Here is a 23,841-nt window from a genome sequence, read left to right as displayed (position 1 = left end):
TTGACGGATTTTTAGTATACTTCAGTTGTGAGAATATTTTTGCGACACCGTTAGGGGAATTTTCTGAACTACTGCTCAGCCATTTCGATGGGACGGTTTTCATGACTCTTGTATGAACACTGAACATCGGCTTTTGACTCAGTTTAGCCAAATGTAAAAATGATTGTGAAGGCAAGTAACAGAACAGTGATTATCATTTATTACTCTAACACGTTCAAGGAGTCGCGAAGCAACACTCTCGCTTTGATTTTCACGTTCACGTTTCTTTCACGTTCACAGCTCTTTATTTCACCTTCAAGAAGCAACGATGAGCAATCGATTAAAACAAGTGCTAGCCTGTTCCGGGCGGTCCAGTTAGTTGGGGCGCACTGCGAAAAAGCTGTGGAGCGAAAAAAAGAGAGAGACGCTTGATGCGAGGACGGAAACGCCCTCCCGCGCCGCCCTTTTTCTCATGATTTTTACGTGTGCCATTTTTTGCGCTGCGCCCAACTAACTGAACGCAGCCTGCTAGAGGCTAAACGAGCGCACACGTACCGTTTACTGTCTGGCAGCAGAAGCTAATAACTCCTCCTTGTTCGCTTGACCTATTGTTCAAGAATTATTACTTATTTCATATATCATACAAATGGTACCCATGTCCGAAGATAATCCCATAACGTTCTTGGAGTGTTTGTAACAGGTACCGATAACAGCTTTTTTTGTTTATATCTCAAATATCCAAGATATCTGACTTCGTTCCAAGTCATCTTACTGCACATTGTCTTCAGTGGCTGGGTTAGATTATCATTTATTCTAAATCCCTTAATATCGACATCCTGGTATCCTTCATCGCTTCTTGATGAAGAGTTTAAGCAAATCTCTCGTAAGACTGCGTTTCTTGTCCTCAAATCTGTTATATCACGAGAGAAATCTTTCGTTTGTTCTGTTAGTTTCTGCAAGAACGCGTCTCTGAAATAATCATACAAAGCTTTATCAGCACTACTCCATTGCTGAATCTGGGTGACCAGATCAGATGTAATATTTCTTTTTTGTGCTTTGCGTCTTTGATTGTGATGAAAGTAAACAATATCGTCTATTTCCCAGCAGAGGAGATTCTTTAGCATGATTAGGGACTCGTCAAAATACTCCATTATCATAACGAAATGAAACTCTTGATCAAGTCTTTTGATATTTTGCTGAACTTCTTCCATGTTGTCGAAGTCTTTAGATTCCAAACCTAAATCGAAGAACATTCCATTTCGAATAAGCTTCAATCGATCGCTGTTTATCCGTAAGTCTTGAGTAAGTAGATAGTTTACTAAAACATCTTTGGGATTTTCGAAGAATGCCTTTAAGGGGTCTGTTTCATTGGAAATGCCCAGTATTTCACCAAAAGTCATATACGAGAAAGTGGATTCAAAATGGGAGACTGGGTCGCGCAGAATCGTCACGTAGATGGTGTCGTTAGGCATGACTCGGTCCAGGACTTCGCGGTTGTAGCGCGCGTGACTGCAAAGCATGTTGGGTTTTGTGTTGTTGTAATGAATCATGTGTTCCTCTTGAAAAAACCATGGCCATCCTAAACGATTTTGTTTTTCTGTGGGTACGACAAAAACTAGTCCGTTCCTTTCGCCAAACCGGTTCAATATGTTTGTAACAGTACTGCTGCCTGTCTTGTGCGTTTTAAGGAAAACTACATTCTTTTTTGGCAGACACCTAAAAAAAAGTGAATGTAATCAGCTAGATCCTGAATAATAAGTAAGTAATAGAAATGGCGTAAGTGATACTTTGAGTACATTGGCCGAGTCCCAGTCAAAGGTGATGTATACCACGATCCAAGCAATCTTAGATCATTGATCCGGAGCGGATCAAGTGGTGACTGAAATCAATTTGAATATTTTTGAATACTAAATTGTATATCATGTTGCCGAGGAATTTAAATGCCACCTTTTTGTCCATAGGTGGTTTGCAGACTCTGGCGGCCATGTTGGATGACAGGAACAATTAAGCTAAAAGCTAATTAGAATTGTTTTGTAAATGGTCATCCAAAATGGTCAGTTTTAAACGATCCAAAGTCGGATCTGAGGCACAATAATTGTCTCCACCTACAATTACATTGCTATCACTGTCTAAATCAGATGCAAGCCAAGTTAGGTAATCGCCAACTGCTGATAAAATCAAAGAACATCTGCATCTTTATGCGGACCATAAAGTTTATCCGAAAGTAATTTGTATCCTTCCAGTTTGATTTTTGCGCTAGCATTATCTACTCCTCCTTCTGAATAACAATGTTCAAACCATTCCGAATTAATACAGCGGCACACCTCGCATCTGTTTTGCTCCCATAAGAATAGATAATGGCAGGACCCCATTCTTTTTTTCTATTGACTCTCACATTTCTTTGTTGTATTTGTTTCCTGAAGAAAAATTGGATATGCTTTTTGTTCAAGACACACGCAAAAATAGCTCAGTCTAAGATTTCGGTCTGATTGCCAAGTCCTCTAACATTATGAGATAGCAGTTTCAGACTGTCAGTGTTACTTTTAGAATTAGTCATCTAAAATATTGTAGATTAATGAACTCTCCCATGGAGACAAAATCTTCCACGTTGTTTCTTAATTAGGAGCGATTTTCCACGCGAAGAGTCGATTGTATTGCTAGTCATTTCGTTTTTAAGCGCAGTAGACCTTGCTTTAATAGTCATAAATGAGTCTACCTCGAGTAAAGTTTACACATTTGCAATTAATTTCTAGAAATAGAAGAAATTACGGAGATCTCGGAAAAGCAATCTTATCCTCGTGGAGTCGTGCGAACTGCCCGCTGTTACAACTCTTGCCGTCCATTTTGTAATATTTCCTTGCCTAATCCAGTAGTGTTACGATGCTTTTACCGTTTTAAGTTCGTCTTTTGACACCAAAACAAAGTGCCAAAGCATTGAAGCAATAATTATTTTATTTTACTTCACTATAATAAACAATACAGAACCTGCCAGTCTTCTTTTGAATCAAGTAGCGCTTCGACAAAGCGAAATCATAGTTGAGACTATGCCCTGCTTTCTAAGATTAAGATGTTAGTACTTACCCTTTTGATTCACTCGCTCTCGGTGCATTTTCCACCAATTTTCGTCCAGCAGGAGCCGTTTGCTTCTCATCCGCTTTTCCCCAAAATTGAAACGAATAAAGCTTAACGACCGCAGCGATCAGAAGGCAGTTGATAAAGAGAAAGACAAGTGCAGTCTTAGATAATCGTTTGCGTATCATGTCTTCTGCACCGCTCTGAAATGCTACCTTAAATCACAAGCGCGTCAAAAATTGTCATGAACGTTTCACCTATTACAAAATACCTGAGGCAATGAACCGGTGAAAAGCTTAGATAAAAGACGAATTATTCTTGCTGGCCAAAACATTGTAAAATAAAAAAAGTGATGACTCCAAGGGAGACTGAATAGCTCAGTTATCAAACCCTTAGTATTTATCATTCATTGTTCGCATTTCCTAATCGTGCGATAACATTCGATGTCCCAGTTCAAGTTTAACCAAGGCTTTCTCCATTTCCGGATTTAACACAGCGTCCGACAAGGGAATCTTTATCGACACATTTAAAAACCTTATTCAATGCTGCCAATACGCATGCGTTGTTAAAGAAGAGAGCATTTGAAACAGTTCAAGAGTTTGTTTAGCCAGTTTATCACCTGTCACACCTGCTGACTCCACCAATCACATCACACCTTGCTAGTTGCGCTGATACCATTCAAATTGATTGGAATGTTGTCAAAGATTACTTGTTGAAAAGTTTCCTCATTGCTTCATTCAAGAACGATAGTGTTTAGAAAATAGGGTAAATAACCTGAAGCTAGACAAAAAAAGCCATATAAACTGTGCTTTTATAGGTGTTATTGTGAGCGCTTCACTTGTCAACGTGTGCCAGCTAAAATTAGACATGAAGTGTGAAACAAAATATTAACACGGGATCACCTTGTCCATAATGCCATTGCTTTTTTCTAAACATATCGACTGTTCAGTTACCGAAGTGGCGTAACCCGCAAATAGCGCACGTACATTATCCATGGACGAGTTGAGTTACGCGTACGATTAGCCTTTATACGAGTTACAGTTTTTTGAGATGTCGCCTTTTGGAGAGTTTTTGTGTGTGTTCACCGCGTTACCGTGGAGGTGCTTGTTAATGTTTTGAAGAATGCTCCGTATCCGCTTAGGAACACAATGTCGAGAAAGCCTAGGAGAACAAAGCGAAAGCTAGTCTTTTTTTTTTCTTCTAAGAAATGAGTTTGGTAACTCGCAATCCCTAAAGTTTCGAAACGCCCACCCATAACAGTTCGACATTTAACACGCGACCCGACGCAAAACCGTTTGAATTATAGGGCATGAGTAGTTGCTTTGTTGTTGTTGTTGTTTGATTTTTTTATTGTATTTTTTTTTTTCATTATCATTCTGCTTGGAATTTAAAGAAACAGTAATAAACGACAGAGGCAAATGTAATAAAAAAATCTGTTTTATTTTCGATAGATCGATCTTATAAATAACCTCATAGGATCTTTGGTACTAAAAATATATCTTGTCTCGATTCATTTAGACCTAATTATTTGATTAATTCAGAAAGACCACCCTAAAACCTACAACAGTACAGTACGTTTGAGAAACCTTCAAGTAATCCTGTTTTGGTAAAGATTGATTTGACTTTTTCTCGGAACGCTTTAAACTATTGCCTTGTTCAAATAAGTTAAAATATTTTCTTTCCAATACAACCGTATTCCGCGTGATGCAGACTTAAATAAAAATTCATTTCAAATGTCTCCATTTCACCTAAGAATACAAATATCTCGTTATGTATACATGTTGTACTCCTGCTACCAAGCTGTGGTCTGTACTCGGCGATGTTCAGGAATTGTCTCAGCCGAAGTGATCCATTTTTTGGAGTGCATTGGGTACGGACTGTCTATAGACAAGCCTAAATTAACAAAACTTGCCGCTGAACTGGTGCCGCCCCTGTAACAAACAAACCAGCACATTAACAAAGCCACAACAAAGAACATCGGCATGTTAAGTAAGAGAATTTTCATCCAGCACTTAAGTGTCAGAACTAAAATCATAACCTAAATAAAAACAGAATTTCGTACAGTGGTCTGAAAAGGATAAAAACGCGTTACTTCCTAAACTATACTGCATAAAATGTTCAGCTCCATTGAAGCGATAGAATACGTGGTATTGGTGTTCACACAGCCGCTTGAGAAAGTCTGAAGCACTTCATAGTGCTGATGTAAACCCGAGCTGTAGCCGATAATTAACAGGCAAAGAACTTTCTACTTCTCCCAAACTCACTCAAGTCCCATAACATTAAGACAAAACAAGTAACGTGAAGACTATTTTAAACCAGCAAGCTCAATTGTCAAACCATTAAACGAGGCCAAATTACCGATCTCTAAGTTCTTTTCGGGAGTAACTACAGGCTTTCTCTTCCCGTTAAAATCATGTACAACGAACTGTCAAAGCACCTTATTTCAATAGAAGCAGAGCTCAGTGAAGCACTGGTAGCTGCAGAATCAAGCCTCATACTGTTCTGAGAGACTTGTATTTCTGCTGCAGATGGACTCATGTTTAGGACTCGCTCGCTTATCTTGGGTCCACCAATCTCTCCACCCCAGGCGGCTCTCGGGCCAGAACGACCGCGTGTTGGACTTAGGCGAAAGTCTGCGGGAAGGGCTTTTCCTTCCAGGGCGTCCTTTCTTGTTCTCATAATCTGAAGCAAATGAAACATTTGCAATTAACAACTCAAGAAAATCAAGACGGGAGGGACAGATCAAATATACAATCCAATCAAGAAGGGAGCGACAAAACAGTCAAATATGTAATCCAACCAAAGCGGTTTCCACTGACAGTTAGTTGAGGGGGGTAAGGATATTAGTCAATGAAGGGTCACCCCCAGCATTTGATATTTCGGTATCCATTGATCTGTGGTCCCGGTTGATAGAAAGGTGAAAATGCTATCCAACCGATAAATCACTCTCCAGTGGATAGTGTAGTTTGTTGTTACACCAAAGCGTATCCACTGAATAACGGTTTAAACACTGGATAAAGTTGTCTGTCTATTGAACAGTTGGCATCTGTGTGGAGAGAGACACAGTGAGAGAAAAGTGTTTTGCCCAAGAACACAACCCAGTGAAGACGGACAGGGCTCAAACCCAGACCGCTCGGTCCAGTGCACTCACACATATGCCACCGTGCCTCTCTCAACAATTACAAGAAGACAAAGTCAACTCAGAAAACACTACAAGTCACTAAACTATAGTGACTGGCACAAGTTTAGCAAAACGGTAGAGATAAATATTCAAACGTAACAGTCTGATAAGTGCATTTTCATACCTGTTTAAGAAAATCTTTCTTAGCATTTCCATAGCCATTGAATATATGATCAGCAAACAGAAGCCTTCCTCCAGTGTACATCTACAATATACAGTAAAAATCAGTCACATTGTTATTAACCTGTATTTAAACAACTTAAAAGGTTTGTTTTAGGACTTCGTCAGGATATAACAACTTTAGACATTTCCTCTAGGGAAGGTTTACCATATCAGCGCGTATTATGCTAAGTTTACTAACTTACTAAGAACATTCCTGGTACAGCGTTATGTCGTCTGAGGAGAAGGGACTGGGACTGAGTTAAACCACGTGATGCTAATGAAATGTCGTAACGGACCAAGCGAAAAGGATCATTTTGAGCCTGTTAGAAGAAGGAAAGAAGACTGTTGGGCAAAGTATTAATTGTCTCTCAATACATACATACATATTTTATTTGATGAAGTAGGTTTGCATTAAGGTCATTCCACTGAAATAGAACCTGCACTGAGATTTTTGTGAAACTTTGCCTATTGATTGTTTATATTATAGGAACTTAAATTTTGAAATAAAAATGAGGGGTCCCCATGTTCATTTAGGAGCAACAGCATCTTGTTTATACCCATATAAATCCTTATAATAGCACCATGACTGTAGTCACGATTGCTTGCCAAATTCATGTTTCCGACGATTGCTTTTTGTTCTACCCTGAGAATTGGTCCATATTTATTTTACACAGAGAAATTTATTACTCAATTCAAAACAACTGAAAAAAATGATAGGTCAGCACACTAGTTTGCGAGAAAATGACGATTTACCTCTATGGCGAGGTCCAGCTGTGAAGAAAAAGCCGCCAATTGTTAATGCGCGCGCGCTAATCACGCGTGAAATTATGCGCAGTAGGGATGCGCAATGCAATACTGGGGAATGACCTTAAGGCAGCCAAAGGGCTGATGGGGACCTACTACAATGAATAACGTATGAGGTAAAAATACAAACATGAAGGACTAGGAAGATAAAATGCGTACAGGATTTGCTGCTGTGTGACAATATCAATAAAGTTTACAGCTATACCTGTACACACGGTAGAGATCTGTTCCGGTTTTTCTCGTGGAACAGCTGGTCCAACATACTGTCACAAGGGTTTGCATCAGGATAGCTGCGATAAGGAAAAAAAACATGGTTATCGACTACTGGCATAACAATGGAGGCGATAAACAATGCAATTTGCATCAAATACGACCGAAATTTTGCTGATTTCAAAGCACTCAAAAAGTTTTCGTCTCACTCTAAAATGTCAAGTAATAAACTAGTGCAAGCCTTCCCGCATGTTATCTATACGACAGTCACGACAGAAAAAAAAAACCTGTTACGTTGGACTACGCTAGAGTATTCTGCACATCAATGATTGACGTGGAGATGGCGTGACTATCACTTACAGAGATGACGTGACACTGACAACAAGAAGCTGTGTTCTAGGAACATGTTCGGTGATAAACGTGTCATATTCCAGATCCATGACAAGAGGAATCTTTCGACGATCACATCTGTATATGAAGAAAGACAAGGCAGCAAAATGTGAACATTTCATGATGTACATGTACCATCAAATTTTCAGAACGGAGATGGAAGCACATGCGTGGCAGTCATTTAGCAGAATTGGGACTTCAATGTTGATAATAATTGTTGATCAACAAGTTCAAGTTTGCTTCATCCTCGCCATGGAATTAACACTCGCCTCGTAATGACGGCCATATGTGCTAAGGATAGAGTCGTAATGGGCTCCCACCGTTTTCTCAATACTGTTCCACAACACCAAACCATCACTGATGGGCTTCCTTTAATCTATGTATGATTTAAATGTGTCTGAAATGACGCAGGAAGTTACGTACCTGCATTGCGGATCTTTTTCTCCAAGTATCTCTGCTCTTAAAGCGCTGAACACCATGTCAAGGAAACAAGGCAAACAGAACAAGGAAAGACAAAGTCACAGGGTAACATGAAGAACGTGAGTTGTGATTCATTCAACATTACCGCTTAATAACATGACGGGTTTAGGAGAGCAGGCCCACTTATCCACTGCAGGATAAGCATTCACTTAATCTTCAGAAGTTACCAAGCGCTATCTCTGTTGACTGTTGTTGTTGTTGCTATTTGTTTTTTTGCTTCAGTGCTTCTGTAATCTTAGTCTTAATAATCACGTAACCAGGTTCATTAAAGGATACACAGGACACCCACTCCTTGGTGGAGTAGCCACACGCGCCTGTACAACACCACAGCGGAAAGGAGTCCGTGAAGCAGTGTGTGATTGACTGTGGGTGCTGAGGAGAAAAAACAGGTCAAATACTTCATTATAAAGGAGACAGACAAACACAATAGGGTTAGTAATTCGCCTGGTAAATGCAACGACAAGATTTTGCAGTTCGCCGTTCACAAATCGTATTGTTATTAATATTTATTTTTTTAGTAAACTCACTCCCTTGATTTAAAGGCAATAAACAGGACGTGAGCCAAAAAACACACAAATCATATCCACAGAATGGTTAACTTAGTAGCTCACCCAGAGAATGCTGATGCAGCTTTACTAGCAAGCCTTGAGCCGCCAAGCATCTCACTTGTGGGTACCTCAATAGTAACACCTCTGAGATCATTAGCTCTTGTACTCAGCTTGGCACTGTCTGCTGAACTATGTGGCCGCGTACCAAACTGAGATCTTGAGCGGTCCCAAGATTTGCCTGCAGGGTGTGGAACAGGAGGTGCTGAAGGAGATCGCCGCAATGAGGTCCTTGTTGTCTGAAACCCTGAAGGGAGGGTACCTGGCATAGAGCGAGCAGAATGGGACATGGATCGGCGTTTTGCACGAGAGTTAAAACGGATTGGAGGAGAAATACCGACAGCAACACGGTAATGTTCCATCCAGTCAAAGATCAAGCCCCTGAAGACAAAAGAAAAAATGTTAATGCAAGAATTAAATCTCTCAATGTTCCTTTAACTATATGCACATCTGCGCATCTTCAACACAGGATGTCATTAATCATGGAAATGGCAAGACAAATGAAACTTCCATTTTCCTGCGACGGGACACACCTACAAAGCTACTCGAGGACCAAGCCAGAAACTAGTGTGATACACTAAAAATAAAGATTTCCCAGGTGCACAATTTCAGCTCTAGCAGCTTGCTAACGCGCCTTATATTTGAGTTAAGCATCGCAGAATACAAGACAGAACATTTTCTTACTTGACTTTACGCTGAAGTTTTAATAAATCCATTTGCCATGGTGCGTCCAAATCGAGTTCTTTCCTCTCTGGAAATTTCTCCTCTAACTCCTGCTGCCGTTGTTCAAGCACCTCTTCAGATATGGTTTCAGGATTTTTAAGCTTCTGCATTTTTTTAAAGAAAAGCAACTTTGTTAGCCACGACAGAGAGGAAGAAAATCTCATAAAAGAAAACATATTGAATGACTTGAATGAAAGAACCTGAGATCACTTTGAACTAACAATTCTGCTAATGTGTGGCAAATACAGAAAGAGTAGGGAGAGTGGAGGAAAAAGTAAGACAACAGATACCTCCTATCATTTCGGCACTTCGCGGTGCCTACCAGTACCTATCTACTGGCGTCGTTTAATGTGCTGTAGGCGTAGAAAGAGAAAGGTAGAGAAAGAAGACGAGTGTGACACGAAAAGTAATGGAGCCCCTCCCCCCCCCCCCCCCCCCCCCAGTCTTCCTCTCATTCTGTCCCCTGTACTATTGCGTTAGATGTAGCGGTATTTTAGTTTCTGTACGAACCTGTGCTCGTTTTCTCCTTCTTTCTTCTTTCTTTTTAACTTTAGGCTTCATTGACTAAAACAGGAAAGCAACAATTGGCAATACATTACAAAGTACCGGGCATTACTTAATTTAACTTGCTCCATCAAATGCTTAGATAGAACAAATGTAACACTAAATATATATATGTATATTTGACGTACCAAAAGCGCAGCATTTGAAGAAAACTTCATGCTTGTCTGGAGATATCCCTAAAATAGATAAAGTATTGTAGCTTTTAATATGATATTAAAATGAGCAAAAATAATTCCCAGTAATTCATCAACAGTTCAGAAGTAGGATGAAGAGAGTCGAATAAACAAGAGTTTCCAAGTCCATACAAACCAGTTCAGTAAGTTTAACAGGTTTTGCTCCTTGTGCCAGTCCAACATGGAACTTAGCAGTCTCACTCTGGCAGCTGAAGTACAAGGTTATCGCTGACTGGCTCAAACAGCGGAGACTGATAAAGTTATTCAGCTACAAAATACAAATCAAAATGAAATTTCACGCAAACAGAATGGCATTAAAAATGCAACTGACTTGTCCTAGATTGGATGTACCTGTACAGTGACAGTTGTCTGAAGCCTTCCTAAAGGCCACTTCCACTTCTGCTCCACCCCGCCATCCTGGTAAATTAAAATGAAATTATCAAAGTTATAAAGCTCAACAAATTTTATCCCTTTATTGCAGTTACTGGACCATAACAGTTGGGTTCATTCAATGATTTAATTTAACTTGTCCATGACTTGTAAAAGATTTTTAAAAGAAGGATAAATCTTGAATCAAGTATTAATTTGCTTAAGAAAAGAAGTTGTTTGATCACAAGTAGAGATTTGTTTTCCCTGCAAGAGTTTCTCACTAGCTTTGCTCAAGGTCTACAAATTTATGCATGGTCAAATACTTTTTTCACATATTTGTTAAAATAATGATGTTCTGAAACATTTTATACTTTACAGAGAAGATGAGAAGCTAAATACCTACATTTACATATAGTAGTATGAAAAAATATTTCTTGTACTTACATCTTCCATAACAGCACCAAATTTAGCCGTTGAAACAAATCTGAACCCAGTGGAGAAAAAATGAGTACATTTGTAATTAATAATCACAGTTACATGTATATGTACTGGTCAGATATTATTTAAGAATAAAAATTAAAATACTAAATGATTAGACAAGGGATATTCCACGTACCTTATACTTCCATTCTTATGATAACAACACCCTTGTCCTGCTGGTACAAATGTAGCCAACATGGGGCTGTCAGTAGAATCTCCATACACTATAGTGTATCTGCCGGTTATGTTAGGACCTGGATAGATGGCACATATTGCTACACGGCCAGATGGGTAGCTGAGATGTCATGTTAAGGAACAAACAGCAACAAAACTAGAAGAATATAATTTATACCATACCATAAAAAAAAGTAAAGAGCCAATCAGCTGTTGTACATTCAACAGTATTACACCCTACCTTCCCATGATGTGCCATGCATACCCCACATGGATTGTGTTAGCCACTGTATTGTCTATGACAAGGCATAAAATGATCATGCAATTGCTCTCATGGTTATTATTACCATGGAATATCCCACTGGTCACTTGTATTTTTGTGGTAATTACACATTGTCTAAAGGCTTGTGTGTGTACCAAGAAAATACAAGTGACTTGTGAGATATTCCATGGCAGGCCACTCAAAAACATTGCATAACTAGTATGTATCCAATTTATCCTGTCAACCTTTCATTATGTAATGAGCATCGCATTGTATTGCTGTTGATTATCACATAAGAACTTAAGCAAAGCATCCCAAAAAGACAATTCATTCTCAAGCAGTCTCACTTAGTAAGTCAAGGATACTAGCAGTATGAGGTGCCATCAGGCAAAGTGGTGAGAAATTTTGGTCTCTTGTCTTCCTCAGACATGTTCTTCCACCGTTTGGCCCACGAGACTCCTTTCTTGTACTTTAAAGCTGCCTCCCTGTGGGTGTCGCCATAGTACTTGGTTACTAGCGGACCATCAATGCCAAGCTCTCTTGCTTTCTCCTTCATTTCTTCCCTGACACAAGTGAGCAAGTTAAATGTAGCAAAAATATGAAAATTATAAGCAAATAAGTTTGCAAGGTGTGCAAAAGACAATGTAGCTGTATCTCTCCACTTGTTATGTGTCCATTGAGTGATTCAAAAAATAAAATGAAACTGTACATGTCAGTACAGGGTAAGTATGTGCATCAATTTGGCAAGCATTTTTAAGCATTATGTAGTTCCAGGAAATATCCATACCCACCCCAAGGACGGTTAATGGAAATTCCAAGGGGGAGGGGGAATTTCAAATGCCCAATTTTTTAAAGGAAAGTGTGACACTAAAATGGAATTTCTGCCGGGGTGGGGGAGGGGTTTCAAGCTAAAAAACCTTCCGTGGGAGGCCGGGTATGGATATTTTCTGGAACAACACATTAAAAGTGACACTAACCAGGCAATTACATATGTATTTTATATGTGGATACATGTACATTTCTATGATTCATGGTAAATGGTCTTACTTTTCTCTGATACTCTGCTGTAACCTTGATCGTGCCCATTCTATCAATGTCTGTCTTTCAAGATCACTAGCATCATCTTGATGCAGTATCCAGCCTAACAAAATAATATTACCAGACAGTATTAGCAAAATTAAGCCCAAGTAATATAACGCAACATGAAGAACATACTGCAATGAGGCGTGGAAGACTGATGATACCTGTCATCTGGTTGAGATGATGTTACAAAATGGAGAATTTGTATTCACCAAAAAGGACTGAGAACCACACAGGCACATAGCCAAATGTCGATTTTCTTTGCCTCTGTTTCGAAAAATGTATGCCAGCATAAGGCTGGTATATCCTGGGGTTGAGTCTAAGTGTCATGTGATTTTTTAAATGTTGTTATAATATGTACAATGTAGCTAACAATCTCATTCAGATTCTCAAAAGTTGATTACTAGGACCTCATGATCAAAATTCAGAGACACCCAAGATCTTATTGATTATCTTGAAACACAAATGGCCAAACTGACTTTACGTAAAAGAGTTACATGTGAATGTAGCATAAAACAAAAAGTTAATAAATCTAACCTTTTTCTTCACAAGTCTTAGATAACAAGGAGAAGTTGATAACTGTTGGCTGCCCTGCAATCCCATGGCCAGAATGTACTGTAAGAAGAAAACATTAAAATAATACAAAATTTATAAATTATGTGCATCATACATGTACATGTCCCAGACATAAAATTATTGATTTCATTTTGTTAGCTGTATTTATGAGCCACTGTAAGCATGTACCTATCACAATATCATTTACCTAAAAAATGTTGCTATGTAATAACTTCGAGAACACAAAACAATTAACTCACCATCAGATGTGTCTTTCTGATTTTCATCATCCTCTTCAAAATGAATGCTAGTTGATCCTCTTTTTCTCTCTGAATATTGTGAACAAACTTATATTGAAACTTTGAGGCTACTAAAAGATCAGTTTCAAATAAGTCAATGTATACATCAGAAGCCTTTGAACAGACTCTCTACTCCCTATTCAGTCCTTAAACAACCATGTATTGTTCAATAATTTGTTATCAGTTATGCCCAGCTGACCATCTCAAACAGTGAGGAAACATCAGGGTAAAAATAACGGAAAGGAATAGTAAAGGGGGTCAGCAGGTTAAGACAACGGAAGGCAACTCCAGTAACTGGATCATTCAAATAAATAATTTGAAGGATAATAAAATCTGAAAGCAAATATTTTGCTTATTTGCTTGCCTGAAAGCAAATGTTTTGCTTCCTGGAATATTTTTGGCCCTGTTTAATTTACCAACTTTCTAACCCGTGATCAGACGTTATTTTTTTCTTCCTTGTTGGTGAACGGGGCAAGAGGAGAAAAGAATCTCCGATACATTTACTTCACTTAAGTCGTCTGCCGCCCCTTCCTTGCAGGTTTCTATGATAAGAGACTTTGGCTATTGTCAATGAAACGGACAAGAGCATATTGAATTTTTGACTGATATATGTTGCATATAAAACAAAATGAAAATAATTTGTGCAAGTGGTGCAGCGAAACTGACATGGAAGCGTCAGGGTAAACCATACTCAAAGTATTCAATTTCTTCAAATCTCTTCTCCTATAATTCTTGACCAAGTTCATTCTCATAATATGATTTTTCTCTAAGAACGTTAATTTAGCAAATATCGGTTTTGTAAGTTTAAAAGGCAAAATCAACTGGGCATAAAACTGTCAGACAAAAAACAAACTCTTGAAGTAACATTGACAAGGAATATGATACTACTCTATTTTTTGTGCTCATTAATAATAATTGACCTTAGGAGGTACCTTCAAATTATAATTAAAACTTCTGGATGGAAATTTAAAAGTAACAACTGAAAGTTAAACTAAACCGTTTTCAACTTGCTAAACCTGAACGTGCTAGGGTATAAAGAGTCAAAATGCTAAAAAAACCTACTAAAGTTCAGCAATAATATTGAAACATTTTGTTGGGGACAACAAGATTGAAGCTTGTACAGTTCGTAGAAATCAAGTTCGCAGTGTCACAATACATTTCATGAACAAGACAACACTATTTTGGGAGAAAAATTAAGTCTTGAGACTAATTATCACGAGCAGCATCCTTGCTCTAAAATAATTTTATTTCATTTGAATTCCGCGGAATTTTCGCGGGTAAATTCATTGAGCAGAAACCTATTCAAATGCCGTAATCAAATCGACCGAGTGCAGTTGTCAATTTCTGTTGTGGGTTTCCCAATATCAAATTTACACCATCTAAATCAAACCAATAAACATTTACTCACCACTAGACTTGTCGTTCAACAATTTGTACCGCTCAAGCCGAGTCTTGGGTTTAAAACCATAAAATGAATTACGCGAAGATTCTCGGCGACCCATTATGTCAGAATGATCTGTGGCAGGAGTTGGGACAACTGATTCTCTTTTTAACTCCGCATCTGTGGAGTCTATTTTTGTAATCGATTCTCCCACAGTTGATTGTTTCCGTTTGTTAAGATCTTTCGATTCCGAAGTTCTAACCGCTCCTGACTTATCGTCGCTGGCCGCTGTTTTGTTTTGATCCACACCTATATTTTTCTCGTGACCCGACTTGGACGCCTCTACGTTGGTTTGCGAATCAGACATGATTGCTAGCCGTTTCTGTAAGATCGCTTGTTCTCTATAACTGGTAGTCTGCCACTCACGACGCAAGTAAATAACGCCGGAGGAAAGTTCTTCGAAGTTTGCACTAAGCTTTCTGTGCAAATCGTCCGGTAGAGGAACAACAACTCCCCCGCTACGAATAGTTTCAGTAACACTGCTCTCCTCGCCAGCTACAACTAGCCGAGGAGTTGAAGCTCTGCTAAACTGAGCACTATTTGATTGAATTTCTTCTAATTCCTCTAATTGTTCCTGGTGAATTTGATCAAGCAATCGCCCAAGCTGCGCCAGTAAATTTTGAGAGGCAAACTTGTTCTCTTCGAACAAAAATCTTTGTGTGTCTTCTTCGTCATCGTCTCCTTCTAACTGTTCAAAGCTCCTTATTGCTGGAGGAGAGTGAATTCCGCCTGGATGCAATCCAATGTCAGGTAAATTTAATGATTTTCCAACACCAGCGTGTTTCTTGCCGTCGATCAGATCTGATTGATCACCTTTGTGAAGAAGGAAGTTGCCGAGCGTTTCTGCCGCTCGTGACCCGGGAGTCTCGCTGCTTTCTGTCACAAAACCTTTTTCCTTTCCTTGTGCTGAGTCTCCAGCTTTTTGCTGTTGCTGTTTAAGATAAGCTTCGACTTTGACCGCGCCGCTGAGGCCCGTAAGTCGTAAAGAGAAAGGTAACAGTTCAGTCGGTTTTCGAAAGCGTTTGTATTTGCGTCTCGCGCTGCACTGATCAAAGAAGAACAACTCCGATTGATGATGAGACATGGCTTCTCCTGCGCGTGCAACATCAAGACCGTCTTCCAAGAGTTAACAAATGACCAGCAGGAGGCGCGATATTTACAAATTCACCCTCATATCATCCTGTTGAAAAATAATTCATGCTAGTTCACTTCTAATTGCTGTGAAGAGTCATTTAGAAGCTGTTGCCATGACTCCAGACCAATGAATAAATAATCAGACTGTTCTTTTGTTTAATATTTGCAGAGAACGAAACAAAATTAAAGGAAATCTTATTGCACTTTCTGAACTTAAAAGTCCTTAAAAATAAAATACTAAAACCTTGATAGAACAACAATAAATGGGGATAAAATCTACAAAAAAATGTGGAATAGGCAAGAAGACCGCCGTGCCGTGAGTCCAAGGTCTCTATGCCTCTCTGTTGTTGTTGTTTTTTTTGAACGCAAATGGAATGTATTCGAACTCAGTTGACATTGAATTGAATTTGGTTCCTTTTTGATAACAAGTCCCATTGCGATCAAGTTGCCAGCTGTAGAAAAAGAAAAAAAAATCTTGCCAATGCATTATCAAGGCTGCTAAGGACTCTGACAATAATTTTTTATTACCCTTACTTTACACAAATAATTTTTGTAAAATGATAAAAAAATACTTGCGAGACAGAAAATGTAAAAACGTGTGTATGTCGCTTCAATCACGGAATGGCCAACACACTGGGGATAATTACACTGGTATTTGTCATGTTGCGTGACAAATAACACGTCCATAAGTTACGCAAAAAGCTGGACAAAAAGGTGAATATGCTTGACAAGTGAAAGTGCTGCAGTAGCGACAACATTGTAACAGGATCTCTACGAACCTAAGTTCGAGGAACAGAAGGATGTACAACTGAAATTATTTTTTCAAACGTTGCTTGTTTTGGATATATAAACCAGCTATGTTTGACAATTTTCCCCAGACTCACAGTAAGATACATCTGTAAGATAAGAATACACAGTTAGTTTATACTGGCATTCATCGCAAGTTTCTGTTCTCTCACATTGAAGAGACTGTTTTTACTATTTCTGTTTTATATTATAGGCAGCAGAAGCCTGTACAGGCTACGATTATATTATATCTCTCAGTCAGTACGTGGGCCGTGATTGGTCAATTTAGTGGGCCATATTTTCCTGTGCAGCTCGCTAAAATTTAAAGCTGTTTTTGCATTGTCGCCAAACTGTTCCATGATTTATCGCCAAGTGTTGTAACGTTCATAGCAAGTAAAAGTTTAAAACTGTCTTTTACTCAAAATTGCGTATCAAAGCATGCTATCAACTCAAAAATGATTTCAAATTGGCTTGTTTTGCTTTCGAGGTGCGTCAGAATTTGAAGCCGCTCAAATCCTTAATGAACCCGTCAGGCACACAGTGGAGATACAATAAATATCTTACTAACCTCATTTTCTTGGTCCGCACTGTAAGTTGAGGATCCTCATTTCTTTTGGAATCTATTTAACAACAGAAAAGACATTGTTACTCTCAGTTCAATTTTGTACCCTCTTTCTATGATCTGATAACTGTCGCTGCTATACCTTCTCCTATTCCAGTGGTATACTTTGCATTAGGCCTGTTTTTCTAAGTGTATCCAGTCTAGCTAGGCTTTAAGCAACCCTGAGAATGACTATAACAGCTGTTAAATATTTGTTTTGGTAATTACTTTAGAGTTAAAATCTACAAGAAAGCAGATCTAGCCAAAGTGACAGATTGAGTTGTTTCAGCTCATTTTCCAACACATAGAAGTTTGCCTAGTTTGTATTTTTGACTCTGTTCTTGGTGTTTTGAATTGCGATAAAGCAATGTCTGTCATCACTCATGTCTATTATTTTCATTAGGCTTATTATATTGTTTCAGAATATACAGTTCTGTAAAAAAAACTGATGCTTTTCACTTTAAAGTCAATCATCAGAAAGTTAGATTTAGCGGTGAACCATAAAGACAACAGCCAAGTAAGAACAACTATGACAATCATCATTGATTGATTGATCATATCAGATCTTCGAGAGCAGCAGTTTTTTTATATAATTTATAATTACCCCTTTGTGTTCCTCACTAGCAGTATTTTTGCCATCCAAAGGAGGTGTGTAGGCAAAAAAAATTAACTCCATCTCTACTGAAATTTAGAGTGTATTTTTCTGTCCAGAATCACTTCTGATAACTCTCTGCTTGTGTAGCAATTCCAGTGATGTCCATGTCCATGCCCAAATCAACCTATCACAAAAAAAATACACCGTGTGCACATTATACATTTAAGTACGGTAAAGTCACTAATAACATAGTTTCATAGGAGAGCCTTCTTTGCCATTTGAGGCCAGCAACTTGCCTACAGACTGTCTTGGTGAATTTTTTCTTTTCAGACATATTTCTTTTAAAATATTGATAAAATAGATATTTTTAAAAAATTGTTTAAAACAGCTTGGTAGGCAGAGCTTGTAACCACCTTAATTTCCACTGAAATTTATGGTGGCTTTAAATATCCACAGGTTTTACATGTAAAAATTAATCAGCATTCCTGTTTTTCCAGTTGGTGGGGTTGGGTCTCTCTGTGAGGGGAGTATGAAATTATATTTTGTGGAATAAAACAACATTATTTTGTAACTCACCTCCAAATATACCTGTCCAGTGATTTTATTGAAAGCTGGGCATGGGCACCAGCCAGACTTATTTACTGTTGGTTGCTTTTGAAAATAAGGGTATGGCCACGTGTGAGCGTCATAAATGTTCTTAGAGTCTTCTTCACTTGATGAGGCATCAAACATGGATATAGTGGGGTATTAGCGATCTAAGAACAGTGGTTTTCTGCAATCTTAATACAAAGAACTCTGTGGGAGGCATGGCAGTGACTGGACAGTATAATCAGTATAATCTTTAGATGTATGTAAGGGGAAAATTCAGTGAATTAATAATCAAATTTAGATGTAAGGTTTTGCAACTTCCAGAAATTACGGTACGAGTCCCTTTAAGATCATAGTAAAACTGAGGACTGGAGAAGTCATTGTTTGTAGCAAAACATGAAAGTTCGTTGTGCTGTTGTTGTTATCCTGAGCTGATGTCACAAAACAATGGATTCGCTGTGGATTGGAGAACGAGAACGACAAACATTGCAACACAAACGTACTGATTATAATAAATATCACTGTATGTGTTACCTCGCCATGGAATAGCTCCCGCGAAACAATGAAAGAATATGGCAACCAAACTCTTGCTGTCCGCCATATTTGTTTGAGAGAAAAAACTAATCACATGGGATGAGCTGACCAATCATACTATGGAGAGAGGAACCTTGAAACTTGGCGGGAAAATTTTCCCCAACCTCGTTTCCAGGATACAAGACTCTGAGAACGAGGCGCCACGCTGCTGGCTGCGCGGACCAAGGTTTTCTTTCTAGTTTATAGTGGCTATGTTGTTAATAAATTGCTTTTTTTGTTGTTTTCCATTGCTCCACTCCTCATCTTCCCGAGCACGCAGGGTGAAAGTCTTGCGGACCTGCACTTTGAAATAACAAGCAATAAACAACCAATGAATAAGCATTCTCAATATGTGACACTGTGAGTTACTACGGAGTGTCGTGACATGTAGCTCATGTGACTCGGTGTCGCCTGCAAGAAGATGCTGTGGACCATATTTCCTGCACTTGTAGTTGTTATTGCAGTTAGTTTTCAAAGCTGCGATGGAAAAACAGCGGAGGAATGGAAAGGAAGAATCATATATCAGGTACCCGGTGTTGAGGTAGTTGGATTTCATGTATGACCTGAATAGACACATATATAAAACAAGCCCTGTTCAAACCGAGTGAAACCTCAAATCAGTCTTCGTCCTAAATAGAGATATTAAACGCAGGGACGTACCTCGAGGCCCCGAACAGCTCCCAGTTTAATACGGCGACCTGCTCACACGTTTTCGTCCCATTTTGTGACCCTAGCTTTGTGGAAATGAAACAAAGACTCTCGTCTTCCTTGAGTATAAGGCTACTAGCGTTCTATCACGAATACTGCTATCTAATTGGCTACGCTACTCACTATCTACTCTGTGATAGAAAGTGAGTGGCGTAGCAGTGAGCTTGTTAACAGAATGACGGCCGCTTTTTGGCATTTTCGAAGTGTCTGTGAGGAGGATTTAGATAAAGTTTGAAACGACCAGTAGATTTATACTAAAACAATTAGATTATTCGCTCTCGATTTCTATGCGTGATAGGTGACTCGGGCTGCGCCCTCGTCAACCATCACGCGATAGAAATCTCGAGCTCAGTTGAAATGACGTCACCTCACGATCGTTTCTAACTAGGGTTTATGATATGTTTCCCTGTGATCAGTGCAGGGCTTGAATCCTTAAAATCTTCTGTTCCTTCCTCTCAAGTTTATAGAACGTTTACGCTTTCTTAGTAATTGTGATGTTTGTCACGCAAGCTGCGGTCATTAAGCCAACCTCTTTTCCTTTTTCAAAATGATGACAGGAAGAAGACCGGGTAGATTATTAACGATAGTTGGACTGTTCTCGACCAAAGTGCAAAATTTCAGGGCATGCAGAAAAAGGAAAATTTCTACTAGGGAAAAAAGGTTAAATATAAACGGCTCTGGGCATCAGAATCGCCAATATCGGGTCTAGATAAATGTTCTATTTACTTGAGGTTTGATCAGGAAACCAAGAACCGATCCTCTAATACGGCCATACTAGTACAACCATTCGGTTTGAAAAATAGTTGTGAGACAGATAGTTGATCTACGGTGGGGGGGGGGGGGAGGGGTTGGCTAACTCCCCTCCTTGTTTGTTGAAACATATACCCAAAAGGAAATGTTCATGAATGGCTCTTGGTACATCTTTAATTCCCCTCCTCCCTTTCAAGTCTTTCTATTTTTTCCTTTTAAACACACTTGGATTTGCTACCGATGATGGTTTACAAGAGACTTGTGGTTTATGAAAAACACACTTTCATATTTTTTCAGCTTCTAACGGATCGCTTTGCGCCCTCGGGGGAAGTGCCGTCCCAAAAGTGCGTTGGTCTGAGTAACTACTGCGGAGGGACGTTTAAAGGTATTGAAAAGCACCTGGACTACATTACCGGCCTGGGTGCTAATGCTATCTGGATCTCCCCTATAGTGCTTAATACGGACAACGGTTACCATGGTTACTGGGCTCAGAACATATTTGAAATCAACCCTCATTTTGGAACCAAGGAGGATCTGAAATCTTTGGTGGCAGCTTGTCATGACCGTGACGTGTGGGTGATGGTAGACATTGTTGCCAATCACATGGGTTATCCGCCCAACACAGACCCTTTGCCAGACGTCTCCATGAGCTTCAATAGTTTTGTTCCTTTTAACGATTCAAAGTATTTTCATCCCGTTCATCCATACATAAAATGGCCTGAAGAATGCAAGGATCAATGGAAAATAGAAATTTACTGGCTGGCAAACTTGCCTGATCTTAATCAAAGTCATCCGTTTGTACACCAAACGTTGCTGAAATGGATCCAAGATTTGACGACTGAGTTCGAATTTGACGGCTATCGGCTTGATACAACCATACAGGTCCCTAAATTATTCTGGGCGGAGTTTCGTAAGGCTGGAGGGGTGTTTATGATGGGCGAGGCTAACAACGGCCCCCCTCCATGCGGATCGATGGAGTATGTGGGACAATACCAAGAGTATATTGACTCAGTGTTGGCTTACCCTATGTATTGGACAATGCGATGGATCTTCCAGGAAAAGTCGAAAGATTTTACTTCACTAAGTAAAGCCGTCAATAACTCTTACGATATTTACAAGGACAGGTTAGTTATATGGCTATACATAAGGTCAATGTGATGACAAACATTTTAATTACGTCATAAAAACTTCTAGAAGCAACCATAAAAACTTCACATTAGTTATTCAATGTTAAGAAGCAGCAGGCTGAATCTGAGCCAGTCAGATCTGAATGCAGCTTTCTTAAACATTAGTTATAAAGACAAGTTAGATTGACGAACTATCGCACTAACTACATATACCCGCAACGAACAAATTTCATGAAAGGTTGTTCACGTCTTAAAACAAAAGGAAGAAGAAGGGAGAGGGGTATAAGAAATAAAGAATTTCCTTTACACGTTATTGCACGAAATGTCCACTAATTTTTGTTTTAGATCTGTCTTCGGAGGCTTTGTGGATAACCACGACAACCCAAGATTCCTGAGTATGAACCCAAGTCAGACCGCACTCAAGAATGAGCTCGCATTAGTGATAATGGGAGACTGGATTCCAATAGTGTACTACGGAACCGAGCAAGGATTCAACGGTGGCAACGACCCAAACAACCGTGAGTCTCTTTGGCCTTTTATTTCCGCTGAGAATCCGTTGTACAAGTTTATTGAGACACTCATTAAATTCAGAAAAGCTCTTGGAAAGGAGTGGCTACGGGAAAAACAGGTAACAACGATTAAAAGTTCAGTTGTATTACTACTTTTATAAATCTTATTTTGAGAGAAGGGCAGGCATTCCTGACAATCGTGATAGTCATCTTTAACATCTACCAGGAGACACTCGGCCGATCTGGGTATGCCGGTATTGGATTATCTAACAAAGACGATAATAAGACTAATTATGGGTTCAGATCAACAAACCTAACAACCTAGTCTTTAAGAGAAGCGCACCATTCCGTTTAGCGCCCCTAATATCGTCGGAGAGCGCTTGCCCGCCTCCTTTTTAATCGCTTGCACCCCCCGCGCCCCCCTCAGACTCACACCCCACCAGTTCTTAGGATATTGTTTTGTCTAATCATTAGGTGGAGAGACACGTCGAATCTGATGTATACGCCTTTTCAAGAGGAAAGATATTGATCATCATAACAACACAAAATACAACTGTTAAGATAAAAATTACAAACTCCCCGTACGAACCGGGGAATACCCTAAAAAATGTGTTGAATCCCACGGAAAAATTTAAGGTCTCTTTGGATGGCTCCCTGCCCGTTACATTAAACTTGGGGCAGCCCCTTGTCCTTGAAATGGAGGAGGAACAAAATGATATCTAGATATGAACTGCTTGTTGTTGTTAGCCTGCGTATATATCCGTTCCCGCACTCCTGTTCCCGTACTCCCGTACTCCCGCTCCCTTACTCCCGTTCCCGTACTCCTGTTCTCGTGCTCCCGCTCCCGTACTCCCGTATTTTTTCCCGCACTCTGACCGCGCGCAAATTGGACCGAGAGCAAAAAATCGACGAAGTAGGTTTTTTTTACTGTCGCTCCAATTTGCGTGCGGCCAGAATGCGGAAAAAGGTCTAAGCACGAGAACACTTGCCACGCAGAAAGTTGTGTGACTAATCTTTTATTACTAGTTTGCTTTATCCCTTTTCCACCATAATTAGGAAATATCAACGAAAGTCAACAGTATAATTTTTCCTAATCATAGCATATTATGAATTAGAGGTAAATACCAAAATGCCTATTTTTTTTATTCCGCATAAAAAGAGAACTTGGTCATTTGTTTTTTTGTTTTTTTTTTGGACTAGTTGATTATATACATATAATAATAATAATAATAATAATAATAATAATAATAATAATAATAATAATGGCATTTCGGGCAGTATATCCACAGGGTGGCTCTTCGCCTGCCCGATGCTAACTAAATTTACAATTTACAAAAAGATTAAAAGATATCTAAGAATTTATATCTATATGTAAACGAGATAAAATTGTGTTTTAAGATATGCTAAAATAAATAAATGAATAAATAAATAATTAAAATTATGCCAGGTGTTCTAAAGCTCTCTTAA

General features: G+C 39.1%; 3 protein-coding genes across 13 annotated transcripts; 1 reads left to right on the top strand and 2 right to left on the bottom strand.

The window, feature by feature from the left end:
• Position 1: 1 nt before the first annotated feature.
• Positions 2 to 4,028, bottom strand: LOC145460412 (galactosylceramide sulfotransferase-like). Its single transcript, XM_081445201.1, has 2 exons — positions 3,061 to 4,028; positions 2 to 1,695 (listed from the first exon to the last, which is right to left on the bottom strand). The coding sequence occupies exons 1-2, from the start codon at positions 3,237 to 3,239 to the stop codon at positions 618 to 620; spliced, it is 1,257 nt and encodes a 418-aa protein (XP_081301327.1). The 5' UTR covers positions 3,240 to 4,028; the 3' UTR covers positions 2 to 617.
• A 444-nt stretch (positions 4,029 to 4,472) lies between these two features.
• Positions 4,473 to 19,568, bottom strand: LOC145460408 (uncharacterized). 10 transcript variants are annotated; one of them, XM_081445192.1, is made up of 24 exons: positions 18,696 to 19,568; positions 18,129 to 18,303; positions 16,917 to 17,543; positions 14,971 to 16,183; positions 13,524 to 13,592; positions 13,246 to 13,323; positions 12,676 to 12,769; positions 11,994 to 12,191; positions 11,329 to 11,487; positions 11,157 to 11,196; positions 10,695 to 10,760; positions 10,480 to 10,611; positions 10,299 to 10,346; positions 10,117 to 10,170; positions 9,568 to 9,710; positions 8,890 to 9,264; positions 8,555 to 8,650; positions 8,222 to 8,266; positions 7,769 to 7,876; positions 7,404 to 7,488; positions 6,598 to 6,714; positions 6,357 to 6,437; positions 5,489 to 5,733; positions 4,473 to 4,982 (listed from the first exon to the last, which is right to left on the bottom strand). In XM_081445192.1, exons 4-24 carry the CDS (start codon positions 16,085 to 16,087, stop codon positions 4,844 to 4,846), a joined length of 3,489 nt encoding a protein of 1,162 aa, XP_081301318.1. In that variant the 5' UTR covers positions 16,088 to 16,183; positions 16,917 to 17,543; positions 18,129 to 18,303; positions 18,696 to 19,568; the 3' UTR covers positions 4,473 to 4,843. The 10 variants fall into 10 exon arrangements, with proteins under 10 accessions (XP_081301318.1, XP_081301315.1, XP_081301321.1 ...); XM_081445189.1 differs by having other exon boundaries at positions 14,971 to 17,033; positions 17,492 to 17,543; XM_081445195.1 differs by having other exon boundaries at positions 17,492 to 17,543.
• Positions 19,569 to 19,618: 50 nt separating this feature from the next.
• Positions 19,619 to 23,558, top strand: LOC145460410 (uncharacterized). Of its 2 annotated transcripts, none has more exons than XM_081445200.1 (4): positions 19,619 to 19,806; positions 21,036 to 21,862; positions 22,211 to 22,493; positions 22,849 to 23,558. In XM_081445200.1, the coding sequence occupies exons 1-4, from the start codon at positions 19,702 to 19,704 to the stop codon at positions 23,095 to 23,097; spliced, it is 1,464 nt and encodes a 487-aa protein (XP_081301326.1). In that variant the 5' UTR covers positions 19,619 to 19,701; the 3' UTR covers positions 23,098 to 23,558. The 2 variants fall into 2 exon arrangements, with proteins under 2 accessions (XP_081301326.1, XP_081301325.1); XM_081445199.1 differs by having other exon boundaries at positions 19,619 to 19,821.
• The last annotated feature ends 283 nt before the right edge of the window (positions 23,559 to 23,841 follow it).

The sequence above is a fragment of the Orbicella franksi genome, chromosome 11, assembly GCF_964199315.1.
Source record: "Orbicella franksi chromosome 11, jaOrbFran1.1, whole genome shotgun sequence".
NCBI classification, from domain to species: domain Eukaryota; kingdom Metazoa; phylum Cnidaria; class Anthozoa; order Scleractinia; family Merulinidae; genus Orbicella; species Orbicella franksi.
Note: the sequence above shows the minus strand (reverse complement) of the source record. Positions and strands in the feature narration are given on the sequence as shown.